General features: G+C 47.6%; 1 protein-coding gene across 2 annotated transcripts; it reads left to right on the top strand.

The window, feature by feature from the left end:
* Positions 1 to 422: 422 nt before the first annotated feature.
* Positions 423 to 7,742, top strand: LOC122392200 (pyruvate kinase-like). Of its 2 annotated transcripts, none has more exons than XM_043386810.1 (3): positions 423 to 527; positions 3,254 to 4,573; positions 6,079 to 7,742. In XM_043386810.1, exons 2-3 carry the CDS (start codon positions 3,264 to 3,266, stop codon positions 6,341 to 6,343), a joined length of 1,575 nt encoding a protein of 524 aa, XP_043242745.1. In that variant the 5' UTR covers positions 423 to 527; positions 3,254 to 3,263; the 3' UTR covers positions 6,344 to 7,742. The 2 variants fall into 2 exon arrangements, with proteins under 2 accessions (XP_043242745.1, XP_043242743.1); XM_043386808.1 differs by lacking the exon at positions 423 to 527 and adding an exon at positions 548 to 569.
* The last annotated feature ends 5,241 nt before the right edge of the window (positions 7,743 to 12,983 follow it).

The raw sequence follows: 12,983 nt of genomic DNA, 5'->3' as shown, positions 1-12,983 counted from the left end.
TGGTTTTGATATCACTGCGTTACTTTTCCGGGAGCCGTCAGCGGTCAGTACCACGGTCACGGACTCACGGTCAAGGCCATGTCAAGGTCACGGTCACCTAGAAAATATCGCAAGTACTGACCTTGCAGGCAGAAGCTGAAGTCCATCACTATACAGTAAACCTTTCTAACGAAATAGCTTACAGAGAACATGGCAAAATATATGACAAATGAAGCTTAACTTGGACCTAAAAACGATTTCAAATATAAGCCAGATGAAATGTATATGATTTTTTAACTCACTACTCTAGTGTGATGATATATATTGCATGAAAACAATTTTAAACCAAAGAAGTTCTGCTGTAGCAGCGATTTAGCCATCTCTATGTTGTGCTGCGACTACGGCGCGCGTGTGTCGATATGTGACGCAAACTTTTCCCGTGTTGAAGCATAGCCGGCTTTCTGTCACTATATACCGTGCTGCGGTCTTCGTTCGAAGTTGGTCGGTGTTGAGGCCTGCTCCTCTGGCTGGTAATTCTTCGTGTAAAGGTAAGCAATTTTTTACTTTGGTATCCAGCACATCAACATGAGGTTCTGGTTGTCGAAGCTTGACATGAATCTGTGCTAAAATCCTCATAAATTTGATAACGATGGAAAGGGAATTTGAAAGCCCACCTCAACCTACGGGCTACGCCGTCAAGAAAGGCATCTTTAAGCCTATTTTGATTTTATTTGGTGCTTTCTCATCTTTATTCAATTATTAATAGAAATAAATATCAGCTGTCCTGTCATTGCCTAAAGTATGGCTGCTTGAGTCAAACCACTATTTACTTATGTAAATGTTTTCTTTTTTTCCCATTTCAATTTGAATTTCAACTGTTGAGAAGTTTCCTGGTTAGTGGTTGCCATAGGAAAAACTAGATCTGAGGGTATATGATGTACCGCAAGTATTATTTCAGTAATTTTTTATTCACATATGGGCAGGTCACATAGTAAGACAAGGTGCCCCGTGCCATTGTATTGTAATGGTTCGGAAGTGTGCAATTTTAGTGAAAATATGTTTGTTCTAAGAGCCAGGTAAATTTCATCCACTTTATTGAAGTGTCATGCATGATGTTGCATAACAAGGCATTTAGAAACACAAGCTGGGAAGTAGTGTAATTTGTATATTTTGGGGAGAATGCCCTGTGTATCATTTCATACGTATTGATGCCACCTTCTTGGGTAAGTGGATGGACTTGTGCAGACTAAAATGGAAAATGCATGAGAGAGTGGCTCAGTTCCTAATAAATGATAATAATAATGTCATTTATTTCACACTTATGTGTTTGAACTTTTTTTTCTTTGGGAGGGGGTAGTTTGTTTCACAAAAGCTGAAAATTGCTAGTAAATTTGAATGACTTCATATTGATTGAGTCATTGCTTTTTTATTTTTGATCAAGCACAAAGTAAGGAAATAAAGCAGTTTTTGTCTGACAGTGACATGCTGTTTTAAAGTGCTTTTAACTATAAGATTAAGATGATGGGGCAGGGATGGGGATTAAAGATTAAGATTATGCTTTAATCTTCACATAATTTAATCTTCACATCATCAACTGTTAATGAGCAGGAAAGTGTACCTTTTGTATGTCAATGGGCAATGGCTATTGCATCACACAGCCTGTTTTGTTGTGATTCACAGCCCTTGCTATTTCTATATGATTTTTAAAACTTTCTTAAATCATGTCAATTTTCCATCACAGTCAGGAAAGTGTTCTAATCACTGTGACCTTAGAAAATCACTGTGACCTTAGAAGCTCTTGTGTTATTTTTTTTAAATAAACGACGAAACACTGTACATGTGAGTTAAAGATCAAGGGAGGTGCATGCATATTTTGGCTCGCTTAGCCACAACTCCTCGACCTTTTACACTCTCATCGTGCGCATCGGCTGCTGTGCAGCCCCGATCCTCCGATCGTCACCAGACCACCGCCCGTATTCTGTGCCCTTGCCGCCGGCAATGCGTGCTTCCGTGCCTGTTTGTGCGTTCGTGCTGCCCCATCCCCCGTCCCGGGTGTTCAGAGTTCCGTGACGGGCTCCGCACCCCGCGATAGGCGCGCACCGTCCCCCGTTTTTACACCGGATGCCGTGCTAGCGGATTGATCCTGCTTGTTGTGTAACTGGGAAGCTCTGGTGGAAATAGCTCGGGAATGTTTCACCGTCAAACGTGCTTGCGATTTCGACGCTTATGTGAGTGCCTAAAAATAGCGCCTAGCACAGTGAAGGATGCACACCGCAAAGCTAGTTTATTGGTTCGGTTTTAACGGGTTGCCATTTTATTGGGAGTTAATGCCAAAATACTCTGGCGTTTCATTCGACCGTACTTCTAACGAATGCACCGATGGCGATTGTGTATCATCCGACCAAAAGTATCATCATTTCTAATCAAATCTTTGGTACCAGGGGTGGAGAAATATGCCGAGTTGGGGTTGCACGGGCGCAGCAAATCCGCCGCCGCCCTAGCGATGACCTTGACCTCCGCCGTCTGGAGCGGCTCCAAAGCCAAGCCGGCGCAGCCGGCGTGGAATTGGGAAGGCTCGTGCTACCCCAACTCGGCACAATTGTCCACCCCTGTTTGGTACTTGAGACATCAGGCAGATGGTACGGTATGAAAAGGGTGACTGTTTGAGGTTTTTGAAAGGGTTACGGTATTGTTAGAGCACCGCCGAGGTACCCAACCGATAGGACTACTCGAACTCACAGCCGCACCGACCCTCGGGAGTCGATACGGTTGTTGAGTGTTGAGTCAGCAGTGGTATTGAACAAACTGGGTGGCCTGAACACAGGAAACGCCGGTCCAGTGAGATCATGCTGTATTGTTGCGAGGGAAACCGACCCAGGGGCGATATCTGAGTAAGCTGTGACGCCGATCGACATATATTTGCTACCTGACTTATCAATGACTGCATTGTCATAATAATTTTTATCGAATCGTTCGTCTATTATCGATCACGCAAATATTTTCCGGTCGCCAGCGTCCATTACCTACTGAACTGCCCACTCATTGCTGACACCTAAGTTCTGTGTTTCAAAATACACAAATACGATTTCAATCAACCGATAAAATATTATTTATAACATTCTATTACATCGCCATATTCTCATCCCGAATCGTAATGAGTTTTCTGACCTGACATGACCTCTACCCTGACAGCCGTGACCTGACCTGACCTGACCTGTTGTGATTTATATGACCTGTCATGACCCCACCTGCCCCCCCCCCCACCTCCCCGCAGTCTCGTCATCATGCCCTCGGAGGCGCCCACACCGCCTCCCCCGGCGGCTACACCGGAGCTGGCCCTCTCCCTGCTCGAGTACACTGCCTCACTCAACATCGACTCGCTACCCGCCGACCACCGCAAGACGGGTATCGTCTGCACCATCGGTCCCGTCTCCCGCTCCGTCGAAAAGCTGGTCGAGTTGATGGAGACGGGGATGAACATCGCGAGAATGAACTTCTCTCACGGAACGCATGAGTATCACGCTGAGACTATGGAGAATGTAAGGAAGGCGGCGGAGGTTCTCAGTCAGAAGGCTGGTCGGCCGGTGCCGATCGGGATAGCGCTGGATACGAAGGGGCCGGAGATTCGCACGGGTCTTCTGGAGGGAGGTGCCTCGGCGGAAGTGGAGCTGGTCGCTGGAAAGATGATCAAACTAACCACTGACAAGGCGGCTTATGAAAAATGCACCGCGGAGCTGCTGTATGTCGATTACGTCAACATCACTAAAGTCCTTCCTGTCGGAAGGAGGGTCTATGTCGACGACGGACTGATCTCTCTGATTGCTCGCGAGATCGGACCCGACTTCGTAGTCTGTGAGATCGAGAACGGCGGCATGCTGGGCTCCAAGAAGGGCGTCAACCTGCCCGGCACGCCGGTGGACCTGCCAGCCGTCTCTGAGAAGGACCGTGGCGATCTTCTGCTTGGCGTGGAACAGGGAGTTGACATGGTGTTCGCCTCCTTCATCCGCGACGCAGCCGGCGTGCGAGAGATCCGCAAGGTGCTCGGCGAGAAGGGCAGGGATATCAAGATCATCTCAAAGATCGAGAATCATCAAGGAATCCTCAACATGGACGAGATCATTGCCGAGTCCGACGGTGTCATGGTCGCGCGTGGTGACATGGGTATCGAGATCCCTGCCGAGAAGGTATTTGTCGCGCAGAAGGCTCTCATATCGCGCTGTAACATGGCCGGGAAACCGGTGATCTGCGCCACCCAGATGCTGGAGTCCATGGTGAAGAAACCCCGCCCGACTCGTGCTGAAGTCTCTGACGTAGCCAACGCAGTTCTGGACGGCTCTGACTGTGTCATGCTCAGTGGGGAGACAGCCAAGGGCGACTACCCGCTGCAGTGTGTCTCCATGATGGACCGCTGCTGCCGTGAGGCGGAGGCCACCGTCTGGCACCAGACCTTCTATAACGACGTGGCTCGTACGGTGGACGTCGCCGACCACTTGTGCTCGGTGGCGTTCGCCTCGGTTGGGGCGGCGCTGAAGATGAGGGCGGCGGCTATCGTGGTGCTGACCACCACCGGCAAATCGGCGCACATGCTGTCCAAGTGAGTAAAGGGTGCTGGGAAGAAGTTCATGGGGATGGGTTCATGAAATCGAGAAGGGGAGAACAAGGATGGAAGGAGGATAATTGGTAGACACGGGCGTCACATTCTAAAATATATTGGTGGAGTTAACTTAGGGATACCAAACCCATTCTTACCACGCAACGCCAAAATGTAATCACGAAATTACTGGTGGACTCGGGACCTATCACTCCTAAACGAAACGGCTCCCATTCTGGTTGAAAATTGCCATTACCCTCCCGTTGGCCAGTGAGATGCTCAGTGAGCACCAACAGCTCATAACTGTAAACTGGCAGTCGGTAACGGCCAAGCCTATGTACATACTTGAAGGTAGCTGACAGGATCGAGCATAGCTCGTTTTCATAGTGAGCTTCCAGGGCCAATATATTATATTCCAGTATCTCACAGGCATTGTAGTCGTATGTGCTAAAAAAAACAACTGTGATATCGTAGCAACTTCTCATGACACTCATGGTCAGCACCTCCCAGCCGTCGCCAATCGTAGCCCGCTGGCACCGGCCGCCCCCCGGTCCGCTTTCGTTCACCTGGCGTCGAGCCACGGGTCTGTCAGGAGGCGGTGGGTCCCTGACGTGTGTTTTACCGGCTGTGAACGTCGGTCTATGCATTGTTCAGGCGCTGCAAGGAATGGACACCTTAGATGTGTCGTAATCAGATCGGTATAGCTTGTCTGTGTGGTTGTGCAACGGAGTTTTGTGGTTATTTGATAGGGTTGATGTTGTGTTGCGTTCTCTGTTGACTGGATTTCATTGTCGAGATTGCGCAGTAATCCTGATTTCCTGTATTCCTTGCTAGTGTTCATTGTTCGGCACTAAATAGAGCCATTATTCACCCCTTTCGAAGCGGCCACGTCTAAATTCCCAAGTTCAATTATTTGACCTCCAGAAAGAGTTCAAGGTTGTTCGATTGCCAATATCCCCTGCTTACCGCCATTCAATCAAGCCGATCAATTCGCTTGGTTGTTAGTCCGTCTGGCTCGTTAATCGTTCCATTCCTCTGTTATCCCCATTCCCGTGCATTCGAACGTCGTCACTTTACCTTCATTTCCGTCCGTGTGTCGGTAGCAGTGATCTGTGTGCCAGGATCCCGTGTTTGTAGCCGTTCCTGTCTGCAGCCCTCCGTTAATTGCTTTCTGAAATTTTGTCCTTCAATCACCGTTCCATGAACAGCTTCTGTCACCAACTTTCCGTCTCCTTACGTCTACAATTTCCTCCTCTCCCTTCCATGTGTTGACAAGTTCTGTCTTCCCACTTATGGTTGATTCCGTCGGTATATCGGTGCGCTTCTTGATACCGATATTGTCCCTGCATTATTTATTTACACTTTTGACTCCCCATTCGTTTCGTTTGTTAGCAGTTTGTTATCCCTAACCCTCCTTCCCCTCCCCTCCTGTCGGCAGGCCCCACCCGCCGTGTAACTATACCAACATCACCGTACCTGGCTCTAACGCTCCTCCTCTCTGCCCCCAGGTTCCGTCCGCCGTGCCCGATCATCGCCGTGACGCGGTTCCCTCAGGTGGCCCGCCAGTGTCACCTGCACCGCGGCATCATCCCCCTGATCCACACCGCCGAGCGGGTGGCCGACTGGCTACAAGATGTCGAGATTCGCGTCCAGTACGCCGTCAACCACGGAAAGGATAGGAAGTTTGTGCGAGATGGTGACCCGCTGGTGATTGTTACGGGTTGGAAGTCGGGAGCGGGATTCACCAACACGATGAGGGTTATCTACGCCTAGAGGATGACGTAGTTATGAAGTGTGAGTCGGTGTGGTTGAAAAGGTGTGGGCGGAGATTACGTGCTGCTGAGGAAGGTTGGGAAATGTTATAGAAGGGAAGTTTGGCCCACATGTTGATGAGGGAGGGAGACAACTGTTAGAGAGGGAGTATGTTGTTGAGTTTGCTGATGTGGCGTCTGTTAGAGTCTGATTAGTGATAGGTCGGCTAGTGGTAGCGGTAGTTTGAAGAGTCTGAAGTCCCACTATGGACTGTGGATGCGAGGCTAGGGAGAACGTCTAAGTCACAATCGCAGTAAGAAATCCTCCTTCGCCCCTCAGAGGCATGTTAGGTATACCACAGGGTACGGAAACCAACCAGCCAAAGAAACACTGCGTGATCGACAATGCGCTAGCATCAACTTACTCCGTCACAAGCACTGCTGAATGTGCCACGCTTCTTACGTGTGTATGCAAGCAGTGTAAGTCTTTCCCGCTAGGTCTTTGTAGGCCTGCGTGCAAAGCCCAGTCGTTAATGCTATGTGTGATGGGCTAGAAATCGCTTCCTTGTTAGGTGTTGTGGCTGTTTGTTGCGGATACTTGTAGCTCTCACTAGCTTGTTGTGAGCCGTCAAATCACGTCGCTTCATTGACAACATGATTCGACGTTCCTAACGCTTGTTGTTGGTTGTGAAAGATGTTAGGTCGGACTACTTCAACCTTGTCGTGAACGCTGGTCGGCGAATGGAGGGTTTGGCTGTTGCGAGGCGGTATAGAATGTCTCCGGATCGGTTACCAGCTGTGAACTGAGCTTATCATTGTGAACGAACCCCGGCACCCCTGGATGCGCCACCGAGTCTGAAATCAGACCTCGACCGTGTTGCTAACCACCTGATCTGCAGAGCTCGCTAACTGGTATCCCTTTGTTTTGCCGGGTCTGAATGCTACAGTACGGTCTTGTGACCCACATTCTTTGGCCAGTGTTATCAGTTTGACGAGAATATCTCACCAGGTTGGCCCTACCTATATGTTAACAGTTTAGATCTGCGTATATTCGCAGCCCGAACGCTATTAGTGCTCGCCGTAGTACTGGCGAAGGATAGTTTTGTTTGACCATATTTGCTAAATGTGCTATGTGTGTGCTCTCTTCTCTTTATTCTGAAATGTTTCGTTTCCCAAGCAGCTAATTCTTTCGTCCTTGAATCACAATTGCGTTTCTGTATGTGATTTCACCAAAGGTATTCGTTACCTAACCATGGATTATCTATGGGTCTAAATGGTCTATCCCATTTGGCCCCACAGGATAAACTAGTCACTCCCGAACCGTAACAATGTAACCCCTCAGGTTTGTTTCGAGTCCGCGCTAGCTGAGTATGGAAAGAGGTTCCCCGCGCTCTGTTGAATCAATAAATGTTAGCTCGATATTCTTAGCTTTGATGTCTGAGCGACTAGAAAAGCGAACCTTATCAAGTTTAACTAATAAACAGAGGGGCAAGGCCTCTAGGGCCAATATGTGGATGCTTTCGTATGTTAGTCACCCGGATTATTTCAACACGGTGCGAAACATGTGTATAGCTCATTGTGATAACACGTGACTCATCGTATTGCGTTGCACTTGCTTTTCGCGATTCATTGCAGCTACTTCGCACAGGAGTTCAGAATGTGCTATCGATCTGGTCGCGTTGATTGGCTTGGTGATAGTGCCGCTATCAAAGGCGGACCTTAACCCGCGCACCGACGGGGGGGGGGCGGATATCCGCCCCCCCTTAGGTTTTTCGCGGATAGCGGGAAAACCGCGGCGCGTAGCGCCGCGAAATTTGGTATGACTATTCCCTTATCAATTTTACACATGGTGTGCAAGTTTGAACCTCCTAACTTTTAAGGTCAGGTTACCAGGTCACTTTGAAGGACCCAACCTCAAGTCACATTTTTGCAACTTTGTCGCCGTGCCAGAGCTACAGTAGATGTCGGAGGCCTTTGAAAGTCACAGGCTGTTATAAGGTCATTAGTAGCTACAATTTGTATATCTCGGAATTTTGATATCGGTGACCTAAGGTCAGGTCAATTTCGCGACCTCTCCATTATAAGTCAATGGGGGAAAAATCAACTCCCTGTTTTTACCACTAAAACGGGTCGGAATGGCCCCACACACCATACATGACTTCATATACGATCATCCTTCACTACCTTGAGGTCTGTTTTGCTGTTGGGCAGCTATAAGGTCATGTGACGTCATCAAAGGTCACCAAAGGTTTTTGGCCAATAACTCCGTACAGGAACAAGATACAGCCGCGCGGATGGTCTCATTGTGTTCAGCTCGTCAAGACGCATCGAATGATATACATGATGACCTCGAGGTCACGTGACCTGAGGTCAACCTTTGACTTTGACCTTTCGAGGTCAACATATATATCATTCGATGCGGATTGACGAGGGGGTCACGATGATGCCCTTAGTTTGTTCCTATCTTGACTAATTCGAAAGTTATTCGAGAAAAACTCTCTCCATATCTAGCGCCGCCATTTTGACTTTTTCGACCCCTGTGACGTCATCTTTGACCTGACCTGAAAATGACCTATGTAAAAATTGTAGACCTTGTCCGTGCGTATCCGATGCCGTTTACCGCTTGTCGCTATCTTGCTTCGTTCTCGAGATCTCAGGGGGGGGCGGTCATCCACCCCCCCCCCCCCGTCGGTGCGAAGTTGGCGCAGACCCCCGTCGGTGCGCGGGTTAAATTATCGGGGTGGTTGTTTTTGCGCGATTTTTTTTTTTCGTTTGATGATAGTTGAGTACATAGTCTGCTATACGCTGATACGCCAGACTTGCTTCTGTGCCTGAGAATCTTTTGTGGTGAACTGCAACAGTACGTGTCGGACAATGGGCAACTAGCACAAGGTAGCACTAGGCGCCGTGATGTCTTAGACAATCAGTTATCTGCCTTCTCAAGTCACAATGTGTGCGCGGGCTGTAATATGAGCTCAATGATCAGATGGTTCTCGCTCTATGGCTCTATGCAACGCAATATTACATGTAACCTACCTCCCTTACCTTACATCCACATTGTTCCTTTATAGATCCCCTCATTTCCCTCGTTGACCACACCCAATTCATGAGGCTTTCGTGTTCCTCGCGTTCCGTCGTTTTCTGTCCGTCTTCCAAAGGGAATGGGTTCTAAGTTCAATCTCCGAGGCCGGGTGTTGCCGAGGCGATTCCAGCTCCCTGATCGGTGTCTGGTCCGTCCGACATCGTCAGACGTTCTCTTTGACCCCCTCGCCCCGGCCCCTCAACCCCCCCCCCCCCCTCCCTGGCGGAGCGCCAGTCATGCCCTGTTCACATGCTCAGCTCCGGACTGAAATATCGATTCGAACCGCTGCGCTACCTACAGGGAAAGGTTTGAACTAAAGCCTATGATCTCTGTCACCAGAGCGCTGTTCGGCAGCCGGCTATTTTGTGTGCAGGGTATGACGTATTTCGCGAGCCGACGTCACAGGCGGTGACGTCGGCTCGCGCGCGAGCCGAGCGCCAACGACAAACTAACGGGAACCCTCGGACACCCTCGGGGCATAAACCGCGGAGTAGCATATTGAGCGAGTCTTATAAGGAAAATTCATATATTTTCGTTTCTCAAATGATAATCAGGGTGTCTCTTACCTTTTTACATATCATTTAGGCTTACCTAACACTTCAGTTGCCAAATATCTGCAATTTATTCAAGCGAAGGTATTTCAGTCCCACGCACAAGGGGGAAAAGCTCAAATTATTGAGCGCTCAAAATATTGAGCGTGTGACGTCAGAGGCTCCCATAGGCGTAATGCTGAGGGCTCAAAAAATTGAGCCGTTTCAGGAACACGTTTTGCAAAAGCAACTCGCAACACCTAGGGAGAAATGGCAACACCCTAGGAGAATCACTAATGATGCAAAACAGATTAGGCTTTCATATTTTTCACTGCTCAAGCTTCAATGATTGGGGGAACACCAATTTATAGGTCGAAATCTTACGGCATACCAGGATGACCTAAAAACAGGCCAATATTTATGTCGAAATAAAAGTTATTTTTTGTCCATTCACGTTTTTTACTAGGGTTCTGTTGGAAAGAGCATTTTTCATACTACCCAAAATGATTGCGACTCAATTTCACATTACCCATATCGGAGAATATTTTTCATTTGGCGGCGCCGTTTGTTTATTTCGTCGCGACGTCCCCGGTCGCGTGGTTGTCGTCGTGCTGGTGTTGAAGGTAAGTTTTTATCGTTTTAGTTATACTTAGATGTTAAAAGGTACACTGAAAAGTTTGAATATGCTGTGATTTTAAATTTGGAAACACGTAAACGTCAATCAAGTCACGTTTTCCTCGATTTGCGTGCACATAAGTAACTGTCGACGAAAGTGGCGCCATCCGATATGATGTTTTGAAGGAAGGAGACACAACATATTTACGTGAAAATTTTTGTTTTATAGTGGTCTAAGTGCTTCAAAGAGGCTGTGAATGTTTTCTTCACACAATTTTTCATTAGGTATGATGAGGTAAAAGGTAGTTTCAGTCTTAACTTTCATATAATTGACATTAAAACATGTGATAGTCCACTGCTATCAGTGATTGAATACCTTGATATTTGGCATTTCTTATTAATTTGAGTGTATTCACTATCCATATGTCCTGATAGTAAGTGACAATACTCTGCCAATATGTTTCCATAGTTTTCACATTCATTTTCCAGTCCTTTACATAACATCACAATTTATAATCATCAAAACTCAACTCCTTCGTTACTTCACAACACTGACAGCATGACAGACTGACAGTCAACTATTGTGTGTGTGAATGCTGAAACAGGATAGCCACTTTGCTGACTGGCTCATATTAAATAAGATAAAAATGATCCTTTATATCATTTCCATCTGGAGGATCGAAGTCAACGGAAAAGGAAGGCCACTTTTAAGCCTGAAGGTCTAGGCCGCCAGACTCCTGTTGGCAGTCACCACCAAATTTATAATAGATTAATTCATTATTATACTTTGAGACCCTTAGGTCACTGGATCGGCATCACATTTTCAGTTTCAATATAGTAAAGGTTTTTTTATTTGTATGATGTGAAATATTTTCCTGAATCAGAATTTAATTATCCCTAGGTACCTGGTAGAGGTTTCGGATTTTATGCTCATTGTTGGTGTGCAGTCAGGATTTTTTGACAGGTCCAGATAGGGAATCCTGGGCAATTTTATAGTAAAGTGGTCTCCTTATAATCACCACACATTTTATCAAAAGTATTTGCAGAATTTATTCAATGAAGAATTTTATCAATGTTGCACCCATTTCTTAGACGACCCAGGCTGCATCTTTTTTTTAATTCCTGTTGTATGACATATTTTTCATTTTGTTCCACTGCATAAAGAAAAAAATCGTTTGAGATCACCAAACAGCTTTTCTTTTTCTGGCAGGTCTGCACAACCAAGCGGTCGCTGGCGGGGACGTCGGCCGTCCCTGTGGGTAAGGTCATCTGCTCAGCCTTTGTGGAGATCAGCAAGACGTCACCAAGATGAAGACTTCGCTGGAGCAGAAGCCGCTGACCCGTGTCCGATCGGGCAGGTCATGCTCGACGGCACGAGCCACAACTTGAACGACTAGGTGACATCAACAACATGGTGGAGCAGGTGAATGAGTTTGGCGACGTGTTGTGCGACTGCAAGAAGGGTTGTCTGCGTGTTCTGGCCGGCGGAGCGGCGACGCTGCGCAGTCTGTGCTGGCGGTGAGCAGCTGGCCGTGGTGACCGCGCGCGCCCACATGCGCCGACAACCTATGCGGCTTCGACGGCCCCGGGACAGCCCGATGCCGCCCACTATGCGACGGCGACCGCGCACTGTCCGCACGGCCACATGGAGGTGTGCCCGCGCCTTTTGCCCGCACGCCGCTACCTCGCAGCTGGTCTGCAACCACGCCGTCGCCGCCTGTAGCCCGATAACAAAACGGCTGTCTGAAAATGCCGCGTGTTCTTTGTGATGTTGCTACTGTGATGGTTGCTACTGCTGATCTGAGACTCGATGTTTCCATTCGTCCTTGACATGTTAAGGATTTGATAATGATTAGCTTAGTCCGAGATTAGGTCGTTTATATCATTTGTTATATGGCATATTTTGGATCAAAGCAGTACGACACTGCCTCCTGCTTTTGTGATGTATGCTGGCAAGACGCAGGTTCCGGTCGCAGGTCACCCGGTTCCATTGTGGTCGGGCTGGCATGCGATAATGTGATGTTGTTTTGCTCGTCTCTGTGTTCCACACTTGATGATGTTTGTGAATCTAACCCACATTGTATAGTATTTTTGTTTGTTTGCGGCCGATAGCCTTGTAAGTTGTAACCGTGGCAATACAGTTTTTCCTGCTATAATTCTCCAATATTCAAGCGTGGGTGGATATCTTTCTGTATTCACGTATTCCCTTCTCCCAGTACAGTCAGAGAATATCAATACAGTAATCATACGGATTATTCAAGCCCTGTATAATTATTTGAGGTGTGCCGAATCCGAAAGGCGACCGATAAAACTACTAGCGGAAAATGTGACATGATGCCATGGGTTTGTGAAAAGTTTAGGTACCACGTAGCATTCAACTTACTGCATTTCTGTTTCAACTCAGTTTAACGTATTTCAACGAACATAACATCAAA

The sequence above is a fragment of the Amphibalanus amphitrite genome, unplaced genomic scaffold (genome assembly GCF_019059575.1).
Source record: "Amphibalanus amphitrite isolate SeventyFive unplaced genomic scaffold, NRLGWU_Aamphi_draft 000474F_arrow, whole genome shotgun sequence".
NCBI classification, from domain to species: Eukaryota; Metazoa; Arthropoda; class Thecostraca; order Balanomorpha; family Balanidae; genus Amphibalanus; species Amphibalanus amphitrite.
The sequence above is the reverse complement of the archived record's forward strand: the minus strand, read 5'-3'. Positions and strand labels throughout refer to the sequence as shown.

Bases quoted from the DNA above. Each gene is read 5' to 3' on its own strand.
- LOC122392200 (XM_043386808.1), top strand. The intron at 4,574-6,078 runs GTGAGTAAAGGG...CTCTGCCCCCAG, and splicing joins TCGGCGCACATGCTGTCCAA to GTTCCGTCCGCCGTGCCCGA.